Source organism: Galeopterus variegatus, unplaced genomic scaffold (genome assembly GCF_000696425.1).
Source record: "Galeopterus variegatus unplaced genomic scaffold, G_variegatus-3.0.2 Scaffold1384, whole genome shotgun sequence".
NCBI classification, from domain to species: domain Eukaryota; kingdom Metazoa; phylum Chordata; class Mammalia; order Dermoptera; family Cynocephalidae; genus Galeopterus; species Galeopterus variegatus.
Genome location: NW_007727495.1, coordinates 162,127 through 177,052, shown reverse-complemented (window position 1 = coordinate 177,052; position 14,926 = coordinate 162,127). Strand labels below are relative to the sequence as shown.

The 14,926-nt window shown below is 33.8% G+C and overlaps 1 protein-coding gene across 4 annotated transcripts in view; it reads right to left on the bottom strand.

The window, feature by feature from the left end:
- Window positions 1–14,926, bottom strand: part of DNM1L (dynamin 1-like) — a 58,072-nt gene that overhangs the window by 28,954 nt on the left and 14,192 nt on the right. For 2 of the 4 annotated variants that reach the window (XM_008576648.1, XM_008576651.1), the window contains exons 2-5: window positions 5,909–6,056; window positions 2,033–2,071; window positions 493–539; window positions 22–93 (exon numbers count right to left, since the gene is read on the bottom strand). In XM_008576648.1, the coding sequence (XP_008574870.1) occupies window positions 22–93; window positions 493–539; window positions 2,033–2,071; window positions 5,909–6,056 (306 nt within the window). The remainder of the gene's footprint in view (window positions 1–21; window positions 94–492; window positions 540–2,032; window positions 2,072–5,908; window positions 6,057–14,926) is intronic. The other 2 variants (XM_008576649.1, XM_008576647.1) reach the window with 1 other exon arrangement.

Sequence of the window (14,926 nt, the reverse complement as noted above, 5' to 3'; positions counted from 1 at the left end):
AGCCCTAAAAAAGATACCTACCTTATTATTTCCTGAAATTCTTTCAGTTTCATTTTCAATTTCTTGTCGAATTTCATCAAAATCTGTGTAAAGCTAAAAATTATTGAAACAAAAAACACAATATTCAAAGTAAGATCAAAAGTTCTTAAGTTGAGGGGAGTGTCCATATATATCAAAGATGTCTATGGATTTGCTTCAGAGAACTAGTAAACATTCTAATGTATACATATATTTTTCTAAGCCAAGGATTCATAGTTTTTTTGAGCTTTGAATCTCATCTTACAACAGTTAAGAACCTCCAGATTATAGAGAATCAGCCTTGAGTTACTGTTTTCCAAATAAACTACTGTGGTTAGAAATGTTACTGAGATAAGACTTATTTTACAAAATAACATAACACATTGCCAGTGATAAGAAACTAAATTATCAACTACTTGTACACAATATTATTTTCAACATGTGTTTTTTTTGTTTATATTCTAGTGTGATTACCTTATTTTTGGTGTGAAGAAATTTACCCCATTCTTCTGCTTCCACCCCTGGAAAAAGAAAAACTAATTTACTGGAAACTATGGAAATTACTTTTTATCTTCAGTTTGGAACTCAAAAAGGCAAAACAATAAATTGTTATTTGTACCTATTTTGCCATTAACTACAAGTTAACAAGAGTTTCAAAATATCCTAAATTATACTTTTCACATTTAAAAAATTGTATCATGTATTTCAAAAATATAACTCACTTTAGGTAGAGGTGCTCACAGGTCTTCCCACCATTTGAAATCTAGATTTTATGAATAAAATTGTTCACTTCTTTTCATATTTTGTATGTAATTATATTATAGTAAAAGTTATATTCTTTATTTTTAAACATCTTACACATAAAAGCAGTTTACCTGATGAAAGTATTCAATTAAATTAATGGCTAAGAAGAAAAATCAAGAATCCGACTGAGTAATGCAAAAAGCATATATATCAGATTTGTACACATAACTCAAGATAATATTTTGCAATATGTGAGTGAAACAGCTAACTTTTCAGGTTTTTTTCTTTATTTGGTTTCCTGTTGGTTACCTATAAAATCCTAATTTGCTCTTCCTTTAAAGAGCTCTCTCAGTAGTATGGAGCTAGGTGCTTTGTACCACATTCCCTTTCAAGGTGATTTTTCCCCCCAGGATCAAGATTATGTTTTCTCTTCGAAATAGGGGTAGGAAAGAAATGAAATGGAGGAAAAGAAAGGAAAAAAAAACCCATGTATGCACTGTATGGAGCTGCCATGCTCCATTAGTTTCCAATCATAGGTCTGTTCCTTGTGCACTTGTAGAAAAATGAAAATATATTCACTGTCTGCACTGTGTGAAGTGGTCTAAAACTTGGACAGCAAGTTTTGTTCTTTTTCCCGGAGAAACTAGAAATGTTTACTTGTAGAAAGGTAATCTAACTTTACCTCCCCCAAGCACAGCTATTTTGTTTTTGATAAATTCAGAAAAAATTTAAAATGTCTTAATGATTAAGTTTATTGAGTAATGCATGTCAGCCACCAGAAATCAAAATAAAGATGAATATAAGATATTCAGATAAATATTTATTGAAGAAAAAGTGGATCAATTCTTTGGTGAAATAAAGGTAAATAAACTGGATCCTTTTTGCAAGTAAAATGCTCACCTACTTGAAGCTTAGTACCTTCTTCCAAGAAGTCTCATTGGAGGACTGGAGTAATCTAGGTGAACAGAACTCACAAAGGCAGGTACTACATACCAAAGAGGTATTTTTAATTTACCTTATCATATAAAAGAGGCCTGGCTTCACAAGCATGTTTTTAAAAATAAAAATAAAATAAATTACATTCGCCACCAAAAAAGCTTGCATTTTGATGCAATGCCAAAATGATAACAAGATCCACTAAAACCTGCAATCAATGTGGATGGGCAAATAAAAATGGAAGAAAAAAACGCACACAGCCTGTAAGAGTACATAAGCACACATGCAGGCATAATAGAAAAAGAAGGGCCAAAAACAAATGGATAAAGGAAACCTTTAGAAAGGTGTCTTGAATTTTTCCATGTAGCAGGGTCTGTAGTTAAAGAGAAACAGCATAGAATGATAAGTTTAGTGCTTATCCCTAAAGTTTTAAACTTTTTTAAAAAATCAAATGTGCAGAAACCTGATCACACTTCAAATGCACATAGCATTCCATTATTCAAAATTTACAAGTAGAATTAGAGGGATGTACATATATTTTTAAGTGATATAAGCAAAGTATATTGTATTAACATTTTTAGAAAACATATTTTCTATTACAATTAATTATGTCACCACTGTTTCTAATTCTGACACAAATGGATGAAAATTAATCCATTATTCAAAAATTTGTCTGAGATATTTGGTAACCTACTATGGGAAAAGACAAATTGCCTGTTAAAAAGAATCTACAAAATATACTAAACACATCTTTCAAAACCTCAAGAGTTAGTAGTATATGCTAGTATTCACCCAATTAGCTAACATTGAGCTTTACAAGGGTATTTTCTTTGAAATATACATTGAATTTAACAGAACACCATAGAAAGTTAACACTTCACCTTCATGGACTCAATCCAAAGGGAGACTACTACTTGTATCATAGCCCCCCTGTGCAGAAAGATTCACCCTACCTTTTTCTCTTAATTTTTATACATAATTTTACTGCCTTTGGGGGCCAACTGATTGCTTTTACAAATAGGTAATTTAACTAAATGGGGATAAAAATTCAAATTGCACCCAGATTTTTAAGCATTATTCTATGAAGTATACATATTTGTATTAAAAAAAGAAAACAAAAACAAAAAACTTTCCTCCTCAAAATAAACTCTATTCTTATAATTTTTCAAGATTTCATGACACTGTTCAGAGGTAAAATACCACAATTTTGGCATTTAATCTGTACACTACTTTGGACTTTGTCTAAAAGGAAATGTGAGAAAAGCTTGACTTATAATTGTGGAGTTGAAGGTTCAAATTAAATCACCCTCCCACTCTAAAACATAGTTTAGTTTTGTTTTTAATAAGAATTTCACAGAAAATTATTTTACAGTTTGCAGAAGTGGAAGGCAAGCTAAGAATACTATAAATCTACATATTGATACAATTATCCCACATAGTTGGCAAAATGAAGGATCTCATGCTAAGAAAATTTTCTTAATAATTAAATTATACATATTAAACATGAAAATATTTTATTTTAGCCAGTTTTAATGGACCTATATCTAAAATGGAATGAATTACAATTCTCATGTCATCGTAGAATGCATTACTCTTAACCTATTATTGGTAACTTAAACCTTTGTTATAAAACAAAGTCCTAATAGGCTATAAATCCCTGTACAAAATGGTTAAGAACTGTTTTTTTCTTTTTCGAAGTTCTTCTGTATGCTTATGTTTTCCTCCCTTTCTCCTGTCTCACTGTCAGGCTGTCAGGTAGTTCATACTATTCTAGCTAACTATTATGTTTATTTGCTTCACGGTTCCTAATTTCCTCTGGGTTAGAATTATTTATGATAAACTAGAATTGTTTATCCCAAGAATAAAGAGGCTCTGATGAGAAGCCAAGGAACTATCCTAGAATAAAACATGTGAAATTTAGTCCTCAAATTTATGAAATCTATTTTGTGGTCTGGGTAGCTGAGTTGTTATCTTAAGTTAGTTTACATATAGGTAGATATATACAAAAAATAAGCACTAAGATTGGAAAAAATATATATACAGGTCAAGATATGCAGATTTACGGACCAACCACCAACAAGAGGCATCAACAAAACACTGCCGACATACAAGCAAAGAGATACCAAACAGCTGACACTTCTATAGCTGCAACGTATATACCCTTTTCTAACACGCAAAGTTCTATGTAAGGAAATACTACCCACATCTGCAAAGAGTTTCTGAGACACAGGATATCATCCGCCCTTTCAAAGTGACTGAAGGAAATGAAGTTAAAAGAAAGAGACCTAATACCATGCAGATTCTTAAAGTATTAGTTTAAGATGTTTGGTAAATTTGTTTGAGGAAATCAGTTAGTGGGGATGAAATTTAAAAAGTGTTACTCTACATATTTGAAACTGAACCATAGGTTAGTCCAAAATGACTAAATTCAAGGTTCAGAATTTCAATAATAAAGAAATATTACAGAAATGCAAAGTGATGAATAACATACCAAGAAGCTACCTAATATTAAAGGGTTCCTACATATCCTCTGGCAGTCTATCCAAAAATATTACTTGTTAACATTAACTTGCTTCAATGATTAACATTCTAGTCATAGTAGATGCTCATGACTGGTTGTTTATTTGGGTTTTTTTTTTTTTTTGCCCCTCAAAATATTTTTTTTTAAATTCAAGCCATCACCACCAATAGCTCCTACACTAAATAAAGAAAAAAACAGATACAGAAATTAAAATAATTATAATTTCATCAATACTAACATCTCATCTTAAATCAGAATATAAGAAGTAGAATGAAACTGAATTGAAAACAGATCTCTGCAGATGAGAAACAGACATGGTACTCTGCTGCTAAAGTAATTTAATGATTAGAGCTGTTTTACAGACTTACAAATAAGACAGAAAGTCTGAGTCAAACACTGAACTGAACAGGAAAATTAAATATATTACTGTCATCGAACATTTCAAACCTTACTAACATAAGTGAGATTAATATAGAATACACATTTATTACTCTCATCAAACATTTCAAACCGTGGTAACATAAGTAAGATTAATATAGAATACACATTTAATAAGCAACTTAAAATCTGCTGATAGACATAGACAGCATTTCTTAAAATACTTACAATCTAACCAAAAAAGAACTGCTATAAAGGACTGTGCATATTTTCTTATTTTAATATTCCATGTTTACTATGTATATAGTATTCATACTCCACGTTTACCATTTATATAGTCCACTAAAGAGAGAGCCTGAGGTTAGCTGGAGACTAAGTCTGAACATGGATGTGGGCCGGGGGGGAGGCAGTCTTTAAAAATCAAAATAGAGGGCCGGCCCGGTGGCGCACTGCTACAGTGCGCCGCTTGGGAGCGCTGCGGCGCTCCCGCCGAGGGTTCGGATCCCACATACAGACCGGTTCCCGCTCACTGGCTGAGCGAGGTGCGGCCGCAACACCGAGGGTTGCGATCCCGTTGCCGGTCCCAGTCGGGTACGGGCGCGACACTGAGGGTTGCGATCCGTTGCCGGACACGAAAAAAGACAAAAAAAAGGAAAATGAATAAATAAATAAAAATAAAAATAGTATGTGCTGTACAGGTTAGCCTTAGGAAGAGAAAGAGAGTAAAAACTAATAATTTTAAAAATCTTTCTATAAATAACATTCATCTCAGATTGAGGAGCAAAAGAATCAAAATTAGCAGGTACATGGTAAGACCAGAAAGGGAAGGTGAGATAACATTGCTAAGCTAAAAAACAAAGTCATTTTAATTTTATTTAAAACAAAACCTTTCAACTACAATGACTTAAATTCTAAATCAAAGTAAAAAACCAAAAGCATCAGTGGTTTAAACACTATGAAAAAAACACAAAACTTTAAAACACTCCAAAAGAAACTCTTTTTCTTTAAAATAACTGATTCCTGTTTACTGAGTGTCTCACTGGATCCTCCCATTAAATAGCGTTAAGAACAGTTTACTAAGCTAAATTACCTAAAAGGGATTTATTCTCAGTAACTTTACTCAGGGCCTTTCAAAACAACAAAAATTACTTTTTTTACATTAAGAAAGACACATGCTACTTCTCTTCACAGAACTTCTGATTTTGCTATGGCCACTAATTTCTAATAGTTTAATCAATTCACATCTTTTAAAGAATATACCAAAAATGAACAAGGTTTTAAAATAATTCTTATCCCAATTCTGAAATTTACCATTTTCTTCTCCTGTTGTTTTTCGTTTATCTTCTGGTGAAACATGGACCAACTGCAGAATGAGAGGTCTCCGGGTGACAATACCAGTACCTCTGGGAAGCAGGTCCCTCCCCACTAGGCTTTCTAGCACTGAGCTTTTTCCACTGCTCTGAAAACAGAATATATAAGAGCAAAATGAGTTTCTTAACAGATTTTTTTTAACACAACACTGACAAAGCAGGATACAAAGAAATTATTTTAAAGGAAAAATTACTGTAGAAACTTTTAAAATGAAATTTAGTTATATGATCTTTTATATATGATCTTTATTTCTTTTTTTAAAAATCCCAAAACAGAGAAAATAAAAGCCCCACCCTTCTATAATTTTTCTTCCTTTTTTTTTTTGATACTCTCCCAACCAGGTTTCAAAGCCTACGTTACACATTAGTATATATACAAAATCATGCCTTATAATAGGTAGATATTTTACTTTAAATGGGGCAGTACTATATATATTTTTCTCTAACCTGCTTTTATTTTTAATGTAATGATTAGGGATATTGTTCCATATCAATGTATTAATTTCTTCTGTGTTTAATAGCTAAACAGTATTGTACTGTGTGTAAAACCAAACCCCAACTGATGGACATTTAAATGGTTTTTGATTTTTGCTATTAACAATGCTGCAGGGAACATGCTAGCACATATAACCTCACATCCTATTTTTTGTTGTTTTGATTATTTTCCCCCAATCTTTTATTTTGAAATTTTCAGTGCTACAAAAAAATTGCAGCAATAGTAATAGTGAATACTCATATACCTTAACATAGGTTCACTACTTATTAACATTTTGACACATTTGCTTTGTCTCTCCTTACACATACATACTTTTTTCTTTTGCTGTCCTATTTGAGAGTTAGTTACAGATATCATGACTCTTCACCTCTAAATACTGTGGCATGTATCTCCTAAGAACAAGAGCATTCTTCTATGTAACCACAATACAATGATCACACTTAGGAAATTTAACAAATACAATACTAATATCTAATATATAGTAAATAAATAATATATAAACCTCTGTTATACATTTTAAATGTATTTGGTCTCTATTATACATTTTAAATATTTCTAAATTTTGTTTTTCTTAACTTTACAATATATTGTATTTTTCTATACAGTATATTTTTTTCTGTACTGCATTTTTTCTGTCAAAACTAGAACATCTTGTAATTTAATATTTTCCACAAATGCAAAAATCCTATTATCTGTTATATCAGACAAGGTCTACAGGAAGCAGATGGCCCACTCAAATTAGTTTAATCTAAGGAGGGTTTATATACAAAGGAACTATTTACAAGTCTGTGGGTGAGGCTTAGGCTCATATCAACCATAAGCCCCAAAGGAAGGACCAGGATTTTGAGAGACACAGGACATGTGAAATAGGGGAATAAATACTCAGACGTTTGTCTCCTCTTTCCTCCAGTTCCCTGCCAGAGCTCCTCATTTCCAAATCCAATTGGAAACCAGAGGACACAGGGGCCCATTCATGTTGTCTAGAAAGGTCCCCTATGATGGAGAACAGGAATGCTGAGTGGATCTGGAGGGTCAAATTGAAGATTATGAGCCACATCTGTGAAAATGGACTTTTGGATATTGTTAGGTTTGGGTATCCAGGTTTACCCCCTTCTCATTAAATAAAATGGAGTGCTTTCTATCATTTTATTTCTGTCTTCTGAAATAATTTAAACAAAATAGAAATTCCCTGTTCTTTATGTTTGACAAAACCTGTCCATAAGAAAATCATCTTTCTCTTTCATTTTCAGATTTTTAGGCATAACTGCTTATAATATTCTTAGAATTTGCTCATTTTTCTTATTCTTAATATTTTATCTTCATGGTTTTTTTCTGACTAGATTTTCCAATTGACAGTTAAATCTGCCTTTTATTGATTTTGCTTTTTAATTTTTTTTATATTGTTAATTTCTTCCTTTTTTTTTTATCCTGGGGAAAGGAGAGTTTATCTATTTTTCTTTTTAAAAACTCGAGTTAAATAGGTAGCTTGTTTCTCTATCTTAGCTACCAACACTTGCATCCCCCCGCTAGCCCTGAGTCTCCCATCAGTCACCTCTATCTTCTTTCTTCCACACCAAGAATCAGGATTCTCTTTTTAAATTCTTTTTATTTTCTTTTCAAATTTTTTTTTAAGTTTTTGAAAATGTTTTCTATTTGTTTTCTATCTTTTTGTTGCTTCTTACTTTGACAAACCCTTATGTCCAGGGATGACTCTCAAAAGATCGCAGCAAGAGAGCTGCTCTGCTACCTATGAAACCCCAACCCAGAAGCAAGTCATCTCAGAATGGTCCCCACAAACTTGCACTCTGTGATGGGCAAGGGGATGGCTGCCTTTTCAGCTGCTCCCCATTTCCCAGGAGGAGGGCTCTCTGCATTAGACCTTAGTGGCAGGGACAGCGGGGAACTGGCTATCCGAGGCTCTGCTGTGCTACCATATTGTTCCACAAAAATCCTGATTCTCAATTATTTAGTTTGTGACAGAATAACACAGTTGCTCATTTACCTTTTATTTCACATTACACAGATTCCTGAAATAATACCAATACTACTACCACCACCATGATTACTGAAAATAGTTCTTTAAATGTTTTGCATATGATCCCTCCATTCTTCTTCCCACCACGTTACAGATCATACTTTCTCGTTTTAAAGCCTCATTTGGTCTTGGTTTAATTTATGTGTAATACAAACCATCACCTCTTATATTAATAGGTCTCTAGTTATTTTAATTCTCTGAAGCTTGGTCTCTAGAAGATTGCTCAGGAAGGGCTACTGGGAACAATATCCTTCAAGTTCTAGCATACTGATAATGGTTTGTGACTTTTATAGTTGAAAGTCAGTTTTGTTATATACGAAATCTTTAGGGAGATGGCTAGTTAGCTCAGTTGGTTACAGTGTGGTGTTATAACACCAAGGTCAAGTGTTCAGATCTCCATACTAACCAGCTGCAAAAAAAAAAAAAGTTGGCTTATACTTTCTTGAGTATCTTAAATATGGAATTTCATTGCCTCCTCTCTCAAAGTGTTGTTGAAAAGTATCCAATAATCTAATTTTCCTTTGCTTATAAAGGACTTTGTAACTTCAGCCTGCATTCTGAAGGATTTTTATTTTTCCTTTAAAGTCCTATAATTTTTCTAAACTATGTCTCAGTATTAGTCATTTGTGTCAGTGTTCTCAGGTATGTGCTGTACTCTTTCAAAATGTAGTCCCCAAATCTGTTTTCAATTCATTTAAATTGTCAAATTGTAATTTTTAATTGTAATTGTAAAACTGTCTTAAATTTTATCTGTTCTGTTCCCTTGCTATGGTTTTCTTTTTCTTTTTTTTTTTTTTTCCTGACCAGTAAGGGGATCACAACCCTCTCTGTGCCATGCTCAGCCAGTGAGTGCACCGGCCATCCCTATATAGGATCCGAACTTGCGGCCTCGGTGCTACCAGCGCCACACTCTCCCGAGTGAGCCACGGGGCCGGCCCAACTATGGTTTTCTTCTTTAGGCCTCCTATTATACATATGTTCAATCTTCTTTGCCTGTTTCCATTATGTCAATTTCTATCAAATTCTTTTTACACCTATTTCTTATCTTTTTTATTTCATTTTTATTTTAGTTTTTAAAATTTTTTAGTGTATATATATATATTTTTGGTGGATGGCCAGTACAGAGAATCTGAACCCTTGACCATGGTGTTATAAGGCCATGCCCTAACCAGCTGAGTATCTTTTTTATTTTTAATGCCTTTCTCATTTTCAACTTCTTTCTTAAGGTATATTATCCGATATGTTTATTTCCTCTTGTGTTCCTTATAATTTGTCTTCATTTCTAAAGTAAATTTTCTCATTTCTAAAACTTTTAATTTATATTTTTTCTTACGTAGATTTGGTATAAGAATTGACAACAATTATGTCATACTGCTGATTTTCTAAGGAGGCTTGGCTTAGAATAGCTGTTCTAACTTCACACACTAAAACTCTCCTGTTTTCACATAGTGTTCAAAAATATAGTTTCTTGCTTTCTGAGATGACTTAGCTCTGTTCATCTCCCCACCTTTATCTGGACCTTCTCTCTTCTTTGTCTGTATTCTTCAGGAGGTATGCAATTATATTCTCAGTTCCTTTTCATTGGGAGGATTAGTCCTGGAAGGAAGCTTTGGTTGGTGCTATGGTTTGACTGTTTGTCCCCTCCAAAGCTCATGGTGAACCTTAACCCCCAATACGGTATTTTAAAAGTGGAGTCTTTAAGAGGTTATTGGATCATGAGGGCTATGCCTCATGAATGTATTAATCCATTCATGGATTAATGGGCTATCATGAGAATTGACTGGTGGCTTTATAAGGAGACGAAGAGATCACGTTAGCATTCTCAGACCTCTCACCATGTGATACTCTGCACTGCCTTAGGTCTCTTCAGAAAGTCCCCACCAAGAACAAGGCCCTCACCAGATGTACCTCGTGGACTTTGAACTTCCCAGCCTCCAGAAATGTAAGACATAGATTTCTTTTCTTCATAAATTATCAGTTTTCAGATATTTTGTTATAAGCAACAGAAAACAGATTAACACAATTGGTTAGTTTTAACAGCTTCATGAAGGGGCTCTAGTCCCTTCAGACTTTACAATAGACCTCTTTCACTCACCCATTATCAGTGAATGCAAAACCCTTCCCAATTTCTGATGGTATTCTTAAACTGGCCCACCAAGATTTCTAGTGATTGTCTTTTGGCTATTTTTCAATTCTCAGATTTATTAAATGCTCCACTGCTTCCTTCGATTCTTCCAGTATAAATGATAACAATACACAGGTTTTGAAGTTGTTCATGTTTGTCCCCAACCTGCTGATATTTGAGGGTTTGTGGAGAAACACAGTCAATTAATATTCTTGTACATGCTGTCCATGTGTTTTTGATTTTCCTATCCTATTTGTTCTGTTTTTAGGGGGAAGTCATAGTTATTTAGGAAACTATTCCACCACTCCTGTCATCTTCCCAGAATCCCTAATATGAACATTTAACCTACCTAGAAATACTGAAACTAATGTTTAGTCTTATACAAATTAGTTTATATTATTCAGTCATAAAAAGGAATAAGGTACTGATAAATGCAATAACATGAATGAACCTAAAAACATGCTAAGTAAAAGCAGTCACATGATTTGTAAAAGACTAAGTAAAAGACCACATATTATTTGATCCTGTTTATATGAAATGTCCAGAATAGGCAAATCTATAGACAGAAAGTAAATAAGGTGGCTGCCTAGGGCTGAGGGCAGAGAGGAGTGGGCAGTGACTACTAATGGATACAAGAGTTTTGGGGGGGATGGGTGATATATTGTAAAATTAGTTTATGGTGATGGTGGTGCAACTCCAAAAATATGCTAAAAACCACTAAATTACACATTTCAAATGGGTGAACTTAATGGCATATAAACTATGCCCCAATGAAGCTGTTAAAAAACAAAATAAAGGAAAGGATTTCTTATACAATACACAAAATGTATAAACCATAGCAGAAAAGATTGATAATTCAACCATAATAAAATTAAAACTTCTTTTCTTCACAGAAAAAAATTTGGGGAAAATACTTGTGAACCATATAACTGACAAAGAATCAAAATATATAAATAATTCCTACAAATCAAGAAGAAAAAGATCAATAAGCTAACAGAAAATAATATGCAGAGGTATGAACAGAAACTCACAAAAACAATTACAAACAGCCAAGAAATGTAAGATGCTCAAACTCTCTAGTAATAAGGAGGATGAAATAGAAACCACAAGATACCACAAATAAAAAAATGTGACAATACCAAGTACAGATATAATTAAACAAACTTCACTCTGATGTTGGGAATGTAAATGATTACAACTATCCTGAGGAGCAAGTAGCAGTTTCTAGTAAAAATAAATATAAACATACCCTACAGTCTAGCAGTTCCACTCATGATACCTTAGAGAAATTCTTAAACATGTACAATGAGACATTTATAGGAATATTCCCAGTACCATTGTTTACTAAAACTGTTATAGCAAAAAACAGAGAACATGCAAATGTTCCTCAAGAGGACTGTGACGTATTCCTATAATGGACCATTATATAGCAGTGTAAATGAACAAACTAGGAATATGTATGTGTATGTATGAATAAATTTCACATATATAATGACTGGTAAAAAAAAAAAACATTGCAGAGTAACATGCACTCTTGACACCACTTCAAGTTTAAAACCATGTAAAATGATATCTTATATTGTTTAGATTATCTACATATGTATTATATGTATAATGAAGTACATGGGCATGATAAACACCAAATTCAAGAATGTCATCTCTCTCTGGGAAGGAGAGAAATTCAACTGGTTAATGTTTTATTTCTTAAACTGAAAGGTGGGTATAACAGTGTTCATAATGTTCTTTATACCTTTTTGACATTTTCAGTATTTCCAAATAATTTTGTAATGCCTCAATGTAGTATAGGAGCTCATGTTGAAGAGGTAATAAAAGGGATTTCCCTTCCCTTCTATACCCCAAGCAGGTACTTAGTACAGCCACACAGCTTGGATATGGGTTAAGACCAACTATGTATCCACCTTCCCCTTCTGTACAAGTGATTTATAGTAGCTTAAGTGTCCAGTTCTGCTGGAAAGCTCAAAGTACTGTACTCAAGTCTGCAAAAGAGGGCTGTAAGCAATTCAAGTATTATTTCAATTTTATTTCACACTATCTTGGACAGGAAATGAAAGGACAATAAAGTAATTGTTCTGTTATCTTTTTCATTTATGTTTCACTCATTTAAAAAGAATGGTTATAGGGGCTATGTGACATGGGGACTTAGAGAACTGCTGTGGCACAGTGAGTCTCCCCAGGCAGCAGCCAGGCTTGCCTGTCCCCAGACCCCACACAGCCTTCACTATGGTGCCCCAGCTGGAGGAGCAGCCAAACAGGACAGCTGGTGAGGGGCATCCAGAGTCAGGCACAGATCACACTGGTCCCAAGTTTGATATCAATATGCTGGTTTCATTTCTGAAGCAATACAATGCAAGAGACATCTGTGTAACTAAAATTCCTCCAGAAGTAAAATATACAGATTACAGGTACTCTGTGACTGGAAGTGGAACTTCCACCCAACACTTAAATGTCATGGCCTACTACATGTGAAATGTGCAAATACCGGAAACATAAAAATGAGCCTCATGTTAAGATGAATGGGAAGGACACTGATTGGTGCTGTGTGGACTTTGGCAGCACAGTGATTCATTTGATGCTTCTAGAAAGCAGAGAAACCTATAAATTAGAGAGAATTATGGACCCTATGTTCTTATGATGACTAGTTAGCTCAGAGAGCACGTGAGATATTACCTGAAGACTTCATTCTTGGAATAGAAGATGACACTTCATCCCTGACTCAGGTGAAGTTCATATCTGAATAAAATGATATGAACTGCTCGTCATTTCAGAATTGGATGGAATTGCTTCTTGGAAAATATAGCTCCTAAGCCCTACCTAGTTGGTTAGGTTACTATTTTAAAAAGTCTTTTCTACCTAATAGGCATTCATGCTGATTAACACTTGGAAATTATAAAGCTAATACTTGCACCAAGAACTAACACATTGAAACCAAAACTTTATCATGTTGTCTTTATTGTTTAGGACCCAGCAGGAATTTTGGAGATAGCATTGGCCACTGTATTTAACTTGATCTCTTTGCTCAGATTTTAATTAATTTTTGCTTAAATGTAAATCTTACTCTGTAGAATGGAGTGACCAAAATTTAAAAAAATAAAACAAAAAAACACATCATCACCCCCCAAAAAAAGAATGGTTACAGTATGGATGATCATAATTTCCCTAGGAACTCTAAATTTTAAACATTTCTCCATGCATCTAACATTTACTGTTGCAGATTGAAAGTCTGATGCCAGTCTGATTCTCTTTCCCTTTTAGGAAACCTGTTTTTTCCCTCCCCTTTCTATTTAGAAGCTTGTAGTATTCTTTTTTGTTTTGTTTCTATCTCAGAAATTTAACCAGAGTATGTCTCTTCTTTCATTTACGTCCAGCAACTGAGATCTGAAGATATCTTACAAGAGCTCTGCAAAACTTTTGCCTATTATTTGATTACTGTTTCTTTTGTCATCTGCTCCAAGTGCTCTTTCCCAATCAACTATAATAAGGATTTTGGCTCTCTTAACTCTCATCTTCAAGTCTCTTATCCCTAATAAACTCTATAACATGTTTTTGATCTTTTTAGGAGAATTCCTCAAGTTATTTTTCTATTTGATAAATTAAGTTTTCAGCAATTTCAGTGACTACTGCGCTTCTCAATCATTCCTACTCTGCCATTTTGTTCTTCCTTCTTAAATGAGATATCTCACAGAGAATACAGTGCTTTTTAACATAGCATCTGACAAAGAATACTTCTTCTCTTCAAATCTATATTAACCTCATTTTATTACTCTAATTAATTGCCATAGCTGCCTCCTTTATGGCTCTGGATTTTCAATTATTCATATATACAGTTGACCCCTGAACAAAAGGGGTTTGAACTGCATGGGTCCACTTATAACATATTTTTTTCTCAATAAATATTTTGGAAAATTAACCAAACAGTTAAATATCCTACCTAACAGCAGGCTATTACTAACAACTCATGGGAGCCCCCCAAGTCCTCGCTGGGCACAGTACGCAGAATGTGGTGCAGTCACAACCTGAGGAAAAGTACACAATGTACTCAAATAGTAGTTAAGTATTAGGTTTTGGGGGAGTCAAAAGTTATGAGCAGAGTTTCAACTACGGGGGGCATCCCTAACCCCTGCATTGTTCAAAGGTCAACTGTGTGTGTGCTACAAGATTTTTAAGACAGGTTATTACGTACTGAGTTGAATTGTCTCTCCTCCAAAATCCATATGTTAAATCTCTAACTCCCAGTCCCTCAGAAGGTGACTATATTTACAGACAGGGCCTTTGAAAAGGTAAA